This window comes from Centroberyx affinis, unplaced genomic scaffold, assembly GCF_046629955.1.
Source record: "Centroberyx affinis isolate AG114_WGS23_722 - 3 ecotype Tasmania unplaced genomic scaffold, CSIRO-AGI_Caff_v1 ptg000557l_1, whole genome shotgun sequence".
Lineage (NCBI taxonomy): Eukaryota > Metazoa > Chordata > Actinopteri > Beryciformes > Berycidae > Centroberyx > Centroberyx affinis.
In genome coordinates this window covers 158,156-169,955 of record NW_027279200.1, presented here as the reverse complement: position 1 = coordinate 169,955, position 11,800 = coordinate 158,156, and the positions used below count along the sequence as shown (strand labels likewise).

The following is an 11,800-nucleotide window of genomic DNA, read 5'->3' as shown; positions in this document are numbered from 1 at the left end:
AAGTCGAGTAGGATTGCATGCTACCCTATGATCTAAAAGAGTAAAATTGCAGTCTCTTGCATCTCTTGTCAAAAGAGGGTGTTTTGCAAGAGAAAATGGCTTTCTCAACAATTTTCAATAAAGAAGGAAGCTTGATAGATGAGATAGGCCTATAGTTAGTCAAAATTGTGAGGTCCAAGTTGGGTTTCTGAAGTAGGGGTTGAACTACTGCATGCTTAAAACTGGAAGGGAAAGTTTCAGAGGTCAGAGAGCTGTTGACAATAGATAAAATGCGACGGCCAACAGTGTTGAAAACTTTGAGATGTTTGGTGGGAACAATATCAAAAAGGCAGGTGGAAGTTTTCATGTGAGAGAAGGAGGACTCAGGAGGACTTGTTTGACTTGCATTTACTCATGGCCTTTGAACATTGAGTTTTATGGCCCAAGTATGCTCATTTAGCCAAAGTGGGGCTTCAGGCTACAATTCTTTAAGGTGCAGGAGTATCAAAAATGTTAGTGTAGGTACTGTTGTAAAGACAAACTAATTATTTTCAGTTCAGAATGCACAAGCAAGCTCAGAGTCAGGTGAACATTGAAACTCATGGCATTGTGATCAGGTACACCAAAAGTTAAGAAAGACAATGGTCAACAGGGTGCAATAGGCTCATAAATTCAGTCTAATAGCTCAAAGAAAAAAAAAAGAGGCCTCCATTTCCAATTGATTAAATGCATTTATTTGTAAAAATGTTATCACCTTGGGTGATGACTCCACACTGCTAGAAGCAAAAGGCAGCAGTGTTTTATGTAGTTACAGTTCAGTAAACCACTTATTAACATCTAAAAGTGTGCATCTCTGTGTATGTACTTAATCGGAAAATTCATGGTCTCCATTTTGATTAACTTGGTGAGAATCTCTGCTGTGGCCAAACACACGGGGCATGTCATTAAGAGATCAGCTTACATGTACGACATAGCTGTAGCCTAATCTTCTACAATACAGATGTGCTTCATAACCAAGTTTACCATTTGTTTTTAAGCAAACCAAAATGTAGACATTAAATAAGAGAGAATGGACATCATAGCAATATCAGTGTTTTATATAATTTCTTCTGAACTACAATACAGGCCGCTGATAGTTAAGAATTTATAGCCCTGTCTTCACCTCCAACAAACATAAAAAAAAGAAAAGAAAAAAAAAGATAATGTTTTTAAGGACAGTTCCATAATGGTGACATTCTTTAAGTATCTATATATATATATATACACATATATATCTCATCATTACAGCAGAGGTGGTGAAAATAAAAATATAACATTTAGCTGTAAGGGAATATAAAAGCAAAATACAGAACTTCTTATTTTCATTAGAAAAAGGAAAACAAAAGCATTTCAGCTTTTCCTGTTAAACCCACCAAAACAAGTTGCTCACTACGACAGCTAGATCATTGAAACCCACCCTGATGTTCAAGGTGCCACTCAAAACAAATTACTGGTCAACAGTGAACACAAAATTATTAAAAACAATAGCAACATAGGTTTAAAGCACAGAAGAGGACGGACTCTGGTCTTCTGGTCTTTTCTAAGATAAGTGATGATTGCAGTCCAGGTCCATTCAGACCATTTCCTCTCAAAGCCAGCACCGAGGAGGCCAGTACTGGGAGAGCAAGGAGTTAGTCTTTCCTTCTGTCCTCTAGTCCACCTTGACCACACTGTAGATCTTATTTACAAACCAGAAGCAGGCAAAGAAGCCAATGGTACCTGATAAGAAAGAAGAAGAGAGGGCAGTCATGTTAGGGGACTGATTTGACAAATGTTAATACAAAAGTAAAAAATGGCACACAGCGGACCACATCTCTGGACCAAGCAACCATATCGACAAATTCAAAACACAGAGGTAAAGGAGGAAGGACTAGCTGCTTTTGAACATCCGTCTGTTTCATCTCCACAGGGAATTTGTACATGCAGGCCTCATGCTGCTCAGCTCAGGGAGGTGGGGACCAGAAATAAATGAATAAAAACACAAAACTAATGAAAGAGCATAGGGTACTGAGGTTAAGGTACTTCAAGAGCACAGACACCAAAAATAACCCAGGCGTCACACCTCACAGCCAGCTTGCTGTTGCAGCACAACCAATTTCCATCCGCTAAAAGCCTGATAAATTCCTTTTGAGAGGGGGGAGCAGGAGACTGCAATCTGAATGCACAAGACTGCAAATGCACCAGCGCTTCATTTTGTCAGGGTGAAAATCTGGAGAACATATTTGCCTGAGCTCCTCTCTGGGGAGAAGGCAGATTGGTCAAAATCCTGGATGAATTCATCTGGGTGTGAAAGTCCTATCTGACTGCTCAATGAGAGCCACACAGCCCACTCCAGAATTAAGTTCTGATCAAAGTTGGGATGAGGTGAAAAGGAAAGACAAGAAAATAAAGACTTTTTATGAAAAGGGGAAATGGGAGAGATTAGGATTATTTAGATCAAAACTGGGAGCAAGGAAGGAAACTGAAAATCTTTTCCTTGAATCCTTGGATTTATTTCTTAGAGATGATCTTCTGGCATGTCTTCCCACTGCTACTTATGGCCCTGTCTTAAGATAGTATCTGACAGTGCTGCGGTGACAAGCAGGGGCTACAGGCTAACTTTATCTGGCCTTATGACAGTAAAACACCAGCAAGTATGTCATCATCTGACAACATGCTGCTCCGCATGTTTCTCAGTGATGCCAAGACTTGGCTCTTGTTCGCCTGCTCTCAAGTCTTGTACATTATCCTCTTTCCTTACACAACCCTAGTCTCATCTGTGTGGGTGTGCAAGTGAGCTGGACAGGGCCAGAGAGTGCTGTTACCATGTCAACTTGTGTCCATCTCTATCTGGTGGCTAGGATGTGCTGTTCATCCTAGCCTTTTAATAGCATCGGTGTGCAAGATCGACACATCCTTATACAGCTAAAGTAGATTTCAGGTGTCAGCACGGACAAATTGCCATAACAGCTACGGTCAGAAATCCTGGGTGCATATAGGCTTATTATAATCCATGACAATGAGTGAATATGGTGCTTGTGTCTCTTGATCTACAGCTAAAAAAAAAAAGGGGGGGGAGGAAAAAAAAAATTGCTGATAAAACTAGGCTGATGCTTGTCAAACGGCAAACCATAGACAATCAAATTGACCCAAATAAGTCTGCAAAACTGGATCTGACCAAGAGGGACTTTGAACATTCTGGTCTCATTTCCCAGACTCTTCTCTCTGACTTTCTTTACACTTCAAACAGACTCTGAGAGATGACAGTTCAAATGGGACCCTTGCAAATAACCGCTCTTTCGCTTCAATTGACATAGTGCTTCTTTACTACCAGTAAAGCAGAAAGGCCGGAGCTTGGCTTCAGCTAAGAAGCAAGCAAACAAATGTTGCACAATTATGCAGGCTGCATCCCAATCTCTGATGTTATACGAGCAGGATGGGGATCCTGCATCCTTATGACAAAGTAGGAGTGACGTAAGCTTACTGGCACTCATCAAACACTGAGCAAACAGAGCCACTCATGCTACACACCTTCCTGCCTCTGATCCCCTCAACTACCTCTGACACACAGTCACCTATTTTAGTTTCTCCACGGGTCTTAAAGAAACAGAAAAAGAGTTCATAGCCAAGCCCATCTGTTTGGAGAATGGATATGTACACATGACAGTTCGTATGATTTTACACAAACAGAGCTCATCGTCTTACAAAAAGAGACGACAACCTCTCACACCAAGACATGAATGAATCATTGCAATGTGTCAATGTAACTCAAGGACTCACCTGTGAAGAGGAAGAAGATGAGGACCATAATCATGGTGTAGCCAAAGTAGAGGATGGTGCTGGCTGCTCCTATGATCTGCAGCTTGGAGAAGAAGTAATGGACAGCATAGATAAACAGATAGACTGCCGTGAAGCCGCTGGTCAGGAAGGAGCGCCACCACCAGTGGTAGTCCTGGAGACAATACAAAAGACAATATGTTAGGATCCAGTGATGAGGACATAGCAGCTGAAGCCTAAACCTAATGTGAAACGCAGAAATAAAGAGCATTATCAATGTTGACAAAGTATTTTTACCCTTCACAAAAAGATTCATAGCATTACAACTAGAAGTAAATGAAAATCCCCAGTTACAGGGCTCTATGGTTGAAAAAATAAGGCGTGAAGGCCAAATATGAGTGAGATCTGTGAAAACAATTAAAAATTCCCATTTCTACTAGATTGTTTCTGCACAAGTAGTAGGTAGTATGACTCTATTTTAGTATGTACAACTAACAGTGAATTTATTTATTTATTTTATTTAGTTTTTTACTTTGTATTTTTATAAGCTAAATTTGTATGACTAAGCCATTATTCTCAGAACATTCTGCTACCTCTGCGCATAAGTGGAAGTAGCAGAGCAGAATTGTGGCCTCAGAGCAGGTGATGAGCAGAATGATGAAAACCAGGAACAGGAACCCGAACATGTAGTACATCTGGTGAGACCTGGAACACAAGCACCACTTTTAGCTGATAATGCAAAACAGCAATTCCTTACCAATCAGGAAAGACTGCATTCTTCTTACCAGATGCTATTGAGGATGAAGAAAAGCTGAATGAATATGCAGCCAAAGGGCAGGATCCCGCCCATGACTATCCCAGGGATGGGCTTGGTAAAGAATGACTGCTCAGGAATCTGACGGGGGATCTGGTTGGTTCGCACTGGTTGCTCTATTGCCTGCAAAAGGACACAGGACAAAAAGAGATGGAACACTCAAACACATATAAATCTATGTATGTATGTATACATATAAATACCCTAACGCACACATATAGAATCTATTTAGTCTGAATGCGGCCTGGCAGTCATAATCAAGCGCAGCATCTTAAAGCTTGATAACATCACAACCCAGGGGAGGCCAAACTCACAGGTTTCTTGAATCCAAAGTAGGCGCCGATGAAGGTGAGGGGCACAGAGATTCCAAACCACAGGGCCAAAATGGCCACTAGAGTGCCGAAGGGGATTGCTGCGGAGGAACCTTCCACCCAGAGAATCAGGTTCATCAGGAAAAAGTCTGCAAACACAATCCTAGGGCAGGACAATAAAACAGAAAGATGATATAGGGGAGAGAAAGGACAGAAACGTGAGAGGCAAAAGAAAAGGACAGATACATTGTGTTGGTCAGTCCAGTACTCCAGAGTAGATGTTCTACAATGTGGCAAGTAAATGAAACCGAAGCAATTGTGGAAAGTTAACCTACCCGGGGCACAAGAGTGCAGTCAACAGGACATTTGTCTTCCACTTTTCACCTCCGAAAGCTGAGGACAGAAAGAGGTGGGTGGGTGAGAATTTCATGTCAAGACGGAACACATTGACCCAGTCTGTGTTGTACTGTCTGTAAATTATGCAACAGTCTGTGCTATAAGGTTGTCAGTTGGCACTTACTTTTGTATAGGCGTGCAGATACATAGCCAGCAGGGGTGCCCAGCAGCACCCAGAGGACCACAGCACATGTCATGAGAGCACCTCTGTTGGCTGGGGACAGGAAACCCAGACAGGCCAGGACTACAGTGCAAGACAAACTCATTAGTGCACTCATTCAGGCAGAAAAGCATTACAGCAAATTGTGTACAGAAATGCAAAGATTTTTTTCCTAACACTACTTCTGTACTTGGGTAGCATTACTGTCCATTTTTATTATCTAAAAGGGGCTTGAAAATATAATGTATGTTTGTAATTATGTTGTCTTGGTTGATAATATAGTTCAATATATTTTAGTGTGTCTGGCCCATCTCAGCCTTGTTGTGAATCTATATATCCATCTCTCTGTAACAATGTTTTGACTTTCATATTATACTGCCTTGCGGGCAAGGGTATCCGTCACCATGACAATACAATAAAACAGAGCTGGAGGGCATTACAGGAAGTAGGATTTGGGAGATAACCAGCTGGGCCGAGTTTGAAATCATTTGTATTTTGGTTCCACAACACATAATCAAGGCTCAGAAACTATATCAGAATATCCTCCATGGCTAACCTACTCCATGGCAGGGTGGTTTGCCTCTAGCTCAACTTAAAAGCTTCACCAACCAATCAAATTTTTGGCTTCACTATTGCACCTGCAACTAAAGTTTGATCCCTTACCCTCAAGATAAAAACAGATTGAAAAAAAGTGGAAAGTGAAAAGTGAATTTTGTCATTAATTTTGCTAACAGCAACAGGCTTTTTTAGTATATCAGTGAATGCATGCAATGAATAAAAGTTGCTGTGATGATTTTGGTTGCACTGGCACCGCTCCTTGATGTATGTTATGTGCTGTATACTGAGGGAAATTAAAATGCAATGACATAGCAGCCAATAGGAACGCCACTACATAATTAGGTTTAGTTATGGCAGCCCAGTGTGTAAAACAGTCCTTACAGAGTGTGATGAAGGTCATGATGAAGATCTGGGTGCCCTGTCCCAGGAACACAGACAGCAACATGCCCTTCCTGGGGGGGCGGAACACATCACCATGCACCTGTTTCCACCCAGACTCCTCCTGGGCATCCTCCTGAGGGGGGGTAGAGGGGATGATACAGCACCAATCACAATCAGGGAAGACTTGACATTTTGCATGTAATGACTAAGCCATACCAACCACCAAGCAGTGAGTAATATCACACAATCTGACACCTGCTAGCAAAGCAAAATAAGGTGAGATTGAGAACACTTGTTTGCCAAGGGCTGTAAAATATGGTGTGAATAACCGTTCAGCATATTCAGTATTTGTTCCTGTGCTGAAAAATTATCCACACCACTTTTTGTTGTATTGTGACCCTTTCCGAAATCACCCACCCAAACACCTGAATGCTGCAAACGGTTTAGTTCAAAATGGCCTTCAATAAGCTTACATAAAGTAGAGAGGTTTTCCCTGGGGTCGGTGGAAGCTTTATCAAGTCTTCCTGTGAAATGTCACAAATATTTGTAATTCTGTGCATCCTGAAAGTGTGCTAGAGAAAATGTTACTCTTTCCTGCCTATCCTTTCATACCAGTATCCTCCATTACTGTTGGGTGAAAACCTTGTAACTCCAATTTTGGCGATTTTCATGTTTTAACTCTGCATGTTCCTCTATGGGTTGCAAAGTCTTTACTGGATTTATAAAACTTTTTAAAAACCAATTGGATAATCTCAAAAATGTGTGCTTTGTCAAGCTAAAAAAAAGGCTGTTTTTCTTAGTTCCTGAGAAGTTGACATTTTGGAGATGCAATGTTTTCACCTGACAACTGCGAAATGGTAACTGCTTTGAATAGCTCATTTGCATGGCGGCAACACAGTGCTCTACAGAATAGATAAACCAACAAATAATGAGATTCAAATTATACCTGTCATATTCTCTTTCTGATTAATTTCTTCCAACTGTATGTTCTACACATCTTTGCTTGTATGTTAGTGCTAAGTATGTGCCTGGAATGAGCAGGAGAGCTCAACAATATGTCTGCTATTACCTGGTCCACCTGGTTGTATCTGGCGATGTCCTTGTGCAGCGTTCTCAACATGATCATGGCTACCATGCCAGACAGGAAGAGGACAATGACCAAGGAGTTCATGATGCTGGACAAACACACAAGACATACCATGGCATCAACCAAAAAGCATCAAGAAGCAGAGAGCTTTAGAGAGCCAATGTTTCTATGAAGGACTATGTGAAGGACTGTCTCCTCATACCTGAACCACTGGATGTTGGTGTGAGGCATGGAGACCAGGATGTAGTCCCACCTAGAGGCCCACTTAATGGAGTTGTTTTCCTGTGAAAGAGAGGACGGCAATTACTGCAACAATTACAAATTGTAAATGTTCAGTGTGTCTCATTTTCAGGGCAAGTTCTGATGATGTCATCAAAACGTTGTTTCCATATAGTTCGGAGGCCTACCTCAAAAGTGACTGAGTAGGTATAAGTTATCGCCACATCACTATCAAACTCCCCGGGGATCTCCATTGGACTGCCTCCATCACAAACTGGGTTTTTCTCATCCGCATGTTTGATACTGTTGTGTGCAAAAAATACAACACGTGTTAAATTTTGATGGTGAGCTGTCATTCGGTTGCAACATGCCAAAGCAGATTACACCTAATGCAAAGTACGGTAACGTCATATCTGTCTACCAGCCCACTTTTACCTCTTAGGCTCCAGAGTGGCAGTCACCAGCCGAGCCCCTGTCCATCCTTCTGAAGCTCCACTGTGGAAAGTGATCTTGATGTCCACATGGTTGAAGACGTAGAACGTGTTCTTCTTGTTGAACTCGGACTGAAAAACATTCCTTTTCAATTCAAGATACTCTGATACATCAAGGTACAGTGAGTGAGACAAAACTATTTTATGATATCGAAAATCTTCCCCTATACTAGTATTTCATTCAAAGTATTTCACAACATTCCTCTCAGTTTTCCTAATAACTTATTTATGTCACTACTGCACTGTATGTGCATCATTATTGTTAAAGTCACTTCAATGTTATTAATTTGTGAACTTTACTTTAAAATATTGAATATTTTCTCATTCTTAGATTCATAAATTCACTTCAATAATTAAAAACCCCATGAAATGGAATCTTTACTGCCTTGATTTGGTGTATTTCCTGTTGAAACAGGATGTTGGGGTGGGAAATAACACAGTGAGGGATCTTTCAAAAGTGGGAGGGGCGGAGGGGCCAGATTGTTCAAAAATCTGTGATGGTTTTATTGGTTGGAATTTATATTTACGCTTACTGATGCAGCATGAGGTCACCATTAAAGATACTCTGATTTCCAGGAAGTAAAAGTAATGGGAGTTATTTTCATGGGGACTAAATGAAAGATTACACCAGGAGTTCTCAAACTCTAATTCTAAGGACCCTCAGACAAACAGTCATTTTACAGTGGGCCTCAAAATAGAGAAATGGAAAGATGTATTCATTGTGCTATTTGGTAAATGGAAAAAAACAGAAATTATAGAATTTTTCTGGGATCATTTCAAGGACTCTGGGTGACTCCAAATATCAGTGAGAGCGCCACTGCCTTAGATTAAACAAGCCATGAGGCTGCCTGATAACTAATTAGCTGAAATTGATTATGTTAAGTACAAATTCGTGGACAGTACTGCAATTGCGACTCACATTGATGACACAAGCATCTTTAGCTCGGCCATCTGGGGTGACAAGGCAGCCAATAGGGAAGCCCGGGTTGCAGTATTTCTGACTGTCCTCCACCTCATAGCACCACGTCACTGGCATGTTGTCAATAATCCTGAAACGACATTTGGTTAAACCCAACAAATTGCTCCATAATTAAAGTCTGTGTGTGTATGTTACAGAATCTTCTCTGCTACCATCCACCTATCAAACGAGTCTGTAAGGGAGTAACAACAGAGTTTTTTTCTCACCAGTGGTGTTGGTAGTTCAGCTGCATTCCCCTCTTGAGGAAATCCAGTTTGCCTGCATCCTCCTGGTTGTCCTTCTTGTAGGACTTTGTGCATACCGCCTTGCACGTCACAGGTGTGTTGAAGTTGAACTGACAAAGACAGAGAGAGGGAGAGTCACTGTCAACTGTCATATATTAACAGAGTACAGAACACAAAAAGGCGGGGTAAAGTTGATAGGGTTTCTACATGCAAACATTGAAATAAAAATGCTTGTGTCCAGACATGTAGGCCTAGATATTCTGGTAACACTCACCTTGTACGGTGAAGTCTCGATTCTTTCACCAAACAGCACCTGCCCAAGGTTCTCAGATGGCCTCTTTTCTTTGGCATCTTTGCAAAAGTCAAACCTTTAACAAATCCAGAATTTGAGCTGTGTAATTAGTTGATATTCCGGTGGAGTAAAGGCATTCAGACACGTTCCACAAAAGGCATTAAGAAGAAACTAATGTTACTTACACATCATACTCATACGGCAGAACTGATTCCACTGAGTCCAAGCGATTTACAAACAGCTGGATGCTCGTCTGTAAAGAAGCAACAACGATTGGTCTGTCAGTCTACTGCTGGTGAACTAAAACACCGGACTTAGTTCACTAATTGGTGAGCTAGCAACAACCAAAGGCTATGCTATATGGATTGAGGTAGTTTTAACAGGCCTTTCACCCAGCAGCGTAAAGGGGTTAATGATCTAGTCAGACTCAAAAGTTAAGTTGTGGTATTTCCTGAAGTCAAAAATATATTGTATTGTCTCTCTAAAAGGCCAGTGAGATCCCAAATGGTTTGGTCCATTTACTGTAACTAGCTACCTTGACTTAGCCAGGTAGCAGAGCAGTCGCCAGTCATGATGATTACAGTATTATCACCTTTATCGTCATACATCGTTTGTACCACTGTGTGTGTGTAGTGTACTGCTAGCTAGCTCCTGTTAGGTTGGTGGAAGAATAGACAGCTATGTCCTTGACAATGACAGTAATTGCAAACAAAAAACATTAGCTATGCATCAGAACATAATGCTAGTGCTTCCGAGCCAGGCAATAGTCGGGGCCTAAGGAGGAGGCTGGCTAGCTAGCAAGATGAAGGAGGATGACAAAAACACAACATGAATATGACAATTCCGTGATAACGTAGTGCAGAAAACCCATAACCGAAGACAGGAAATGTGAGTGTTTGAAGTCACGATACCTGGCAATCTTCAACTCCTTCGCCTTCTTTACAAAAACTCACTGGCGCTAAACCCGGAAGATAGAACGCCGAACACGAACAGAACGCAAATAATAAGTAAACCGATACAAAACCCGAGTCTATCCGCCTCTTCATTTTATCGCGGTTACAATGCTAAGCAGCTTTGTTGTCTTGTAGCAAATGGGAGTTTCCCTCCTTTCACGGAAAAACGTTTGCTAGCTGTACGCGGTTAGCTTGTTAGCCAGCTCCTTCTACTCGAGAGATGCACTGCCGCTGAGCTGCTGACCTGGCTGCCTGTCACAGCTCAAACTGAACCAACCAGTCTGACTCAACCCACATTAGCTGCGTCAAGCTAGGCAGCGACAACAAGGTTCACACAGGAAGTTACGGATTTTGCTTTAAAAACAAAACGTACATTGTGTCATATGCGCTGTGAACAGGATATACAAAACATCAAAAACGGTATTTTCATTTACTACAGATTCATTCTTAAATATATTCTCTGTTGTCACTTTGGTCGTTTGTTATAACGTTAAAAACGTTTCGACGCGTTCGTCCATGAGGATTTTATTTTGAAAGGTATAACCGGAACTTATCTTTTATTCTGGTCATCTTGACACTGACGTTTATCAGCGCAATCGTTATAAAAAAAAAATGCATAGCACATATTGGAAGAAACATGTTATACAAGAAACATAACACTTGGGGAATTCAATGAGAAAATAAAAAATAAGAAATAAGAAGGAAAGAGAGATATGGGGAGGGATAAAACTACATTCAGATACTGGCGTTGATAGTTTCAACGGTTTTTAGGGATCAGTGAAAAAGGCTGAAAAGGTGAACGGACTGGAAAAACAGGTATGCCCAGGATGACACGTCAAATAGCACTCATTGTTAAAGTGGATACAGATCCTTGATCAGCTTTAAATCAAGCCTAGAAGAGGTTTTAAGGCGTGCTTTTGTATGATGTCTTTCATTCTATTTTACTATCATTAACGCTGAACTAAATAGGCTTAGGGGTAGAACATGTAGTTTTATAAACCTTATTAGAGGTTTGGCATAGGCAGTCTCTGACAATGAGTGATTGTAGAATTAGGAGGAAAGGGTACATGCATGGAAGTATTACATGTCAGAATCTCCTAAATAAGAAATAAGGGCCTGATGCTAATATGTTAACCTATGGAGGGCAGCACTATACGCCAC

General features: G+C 41.1%; 1 protein-coding gene across 3 annotated transcripts; it reads right to left on the bottom strand.

Annotated features, from left to right (window-relative positions):
- Positions 1-690: 690 nt before the first annotated feature.
- Positions 691-10,894, bottom strand: tm9sf5 (transmembrane 9 superfamily protein member 5). 3 transcript variants are annotated; one of them, XM_071518204.1, is made up of 18 exons: positions 10,598-10,894; positions 9,872-9,939; positions 9,669-9,762; positions 9,377-9,504; positions 9,111-9,240; positions 8,136-8,263; positions 7,889-8,003; positions 7,684-7,763; positions 7,464-7,569; positions 6,868-6,918; positions 6,395-6,527; positions 5,420-5,539; positions 5,235-5,292; positions 4,903-5,062; positions 4,560-4,711; positions 4,368-4,479; positions 3,778-3,949; positions 691-1,737 (listed from the first exon to the last, which is right to left on the bottom strand). In XM_071518204.1, the coding sequence occupies exons 1-18, from the start codon at positions 10,730-10,732 to the stop codon at positions 1,670-1,672; spliced, it is 2,010 nt and encodes a 669-aa protein (XP_071374305.1). In that variant the 5' UTR covers positions 10,733-10,894; the 3' UTR covers positions 691-1,669. The 3 variants fall into 3 exon arrangements, with proteins under 3 accessions (XP_071374305.1, XP_071374307.1, XP_071374306.1); XM_071518206.1 differs by lacking the exon at positions 6,868-6,918 and having other exon boundaries at positions 6,395-6,524; positions 7,458-7,569; XM_071518205.1 differs by lacking the exon at positions 6,868-6,918.
- Positions 10,895-11,800: the final 906 nt, after the last annotated feature.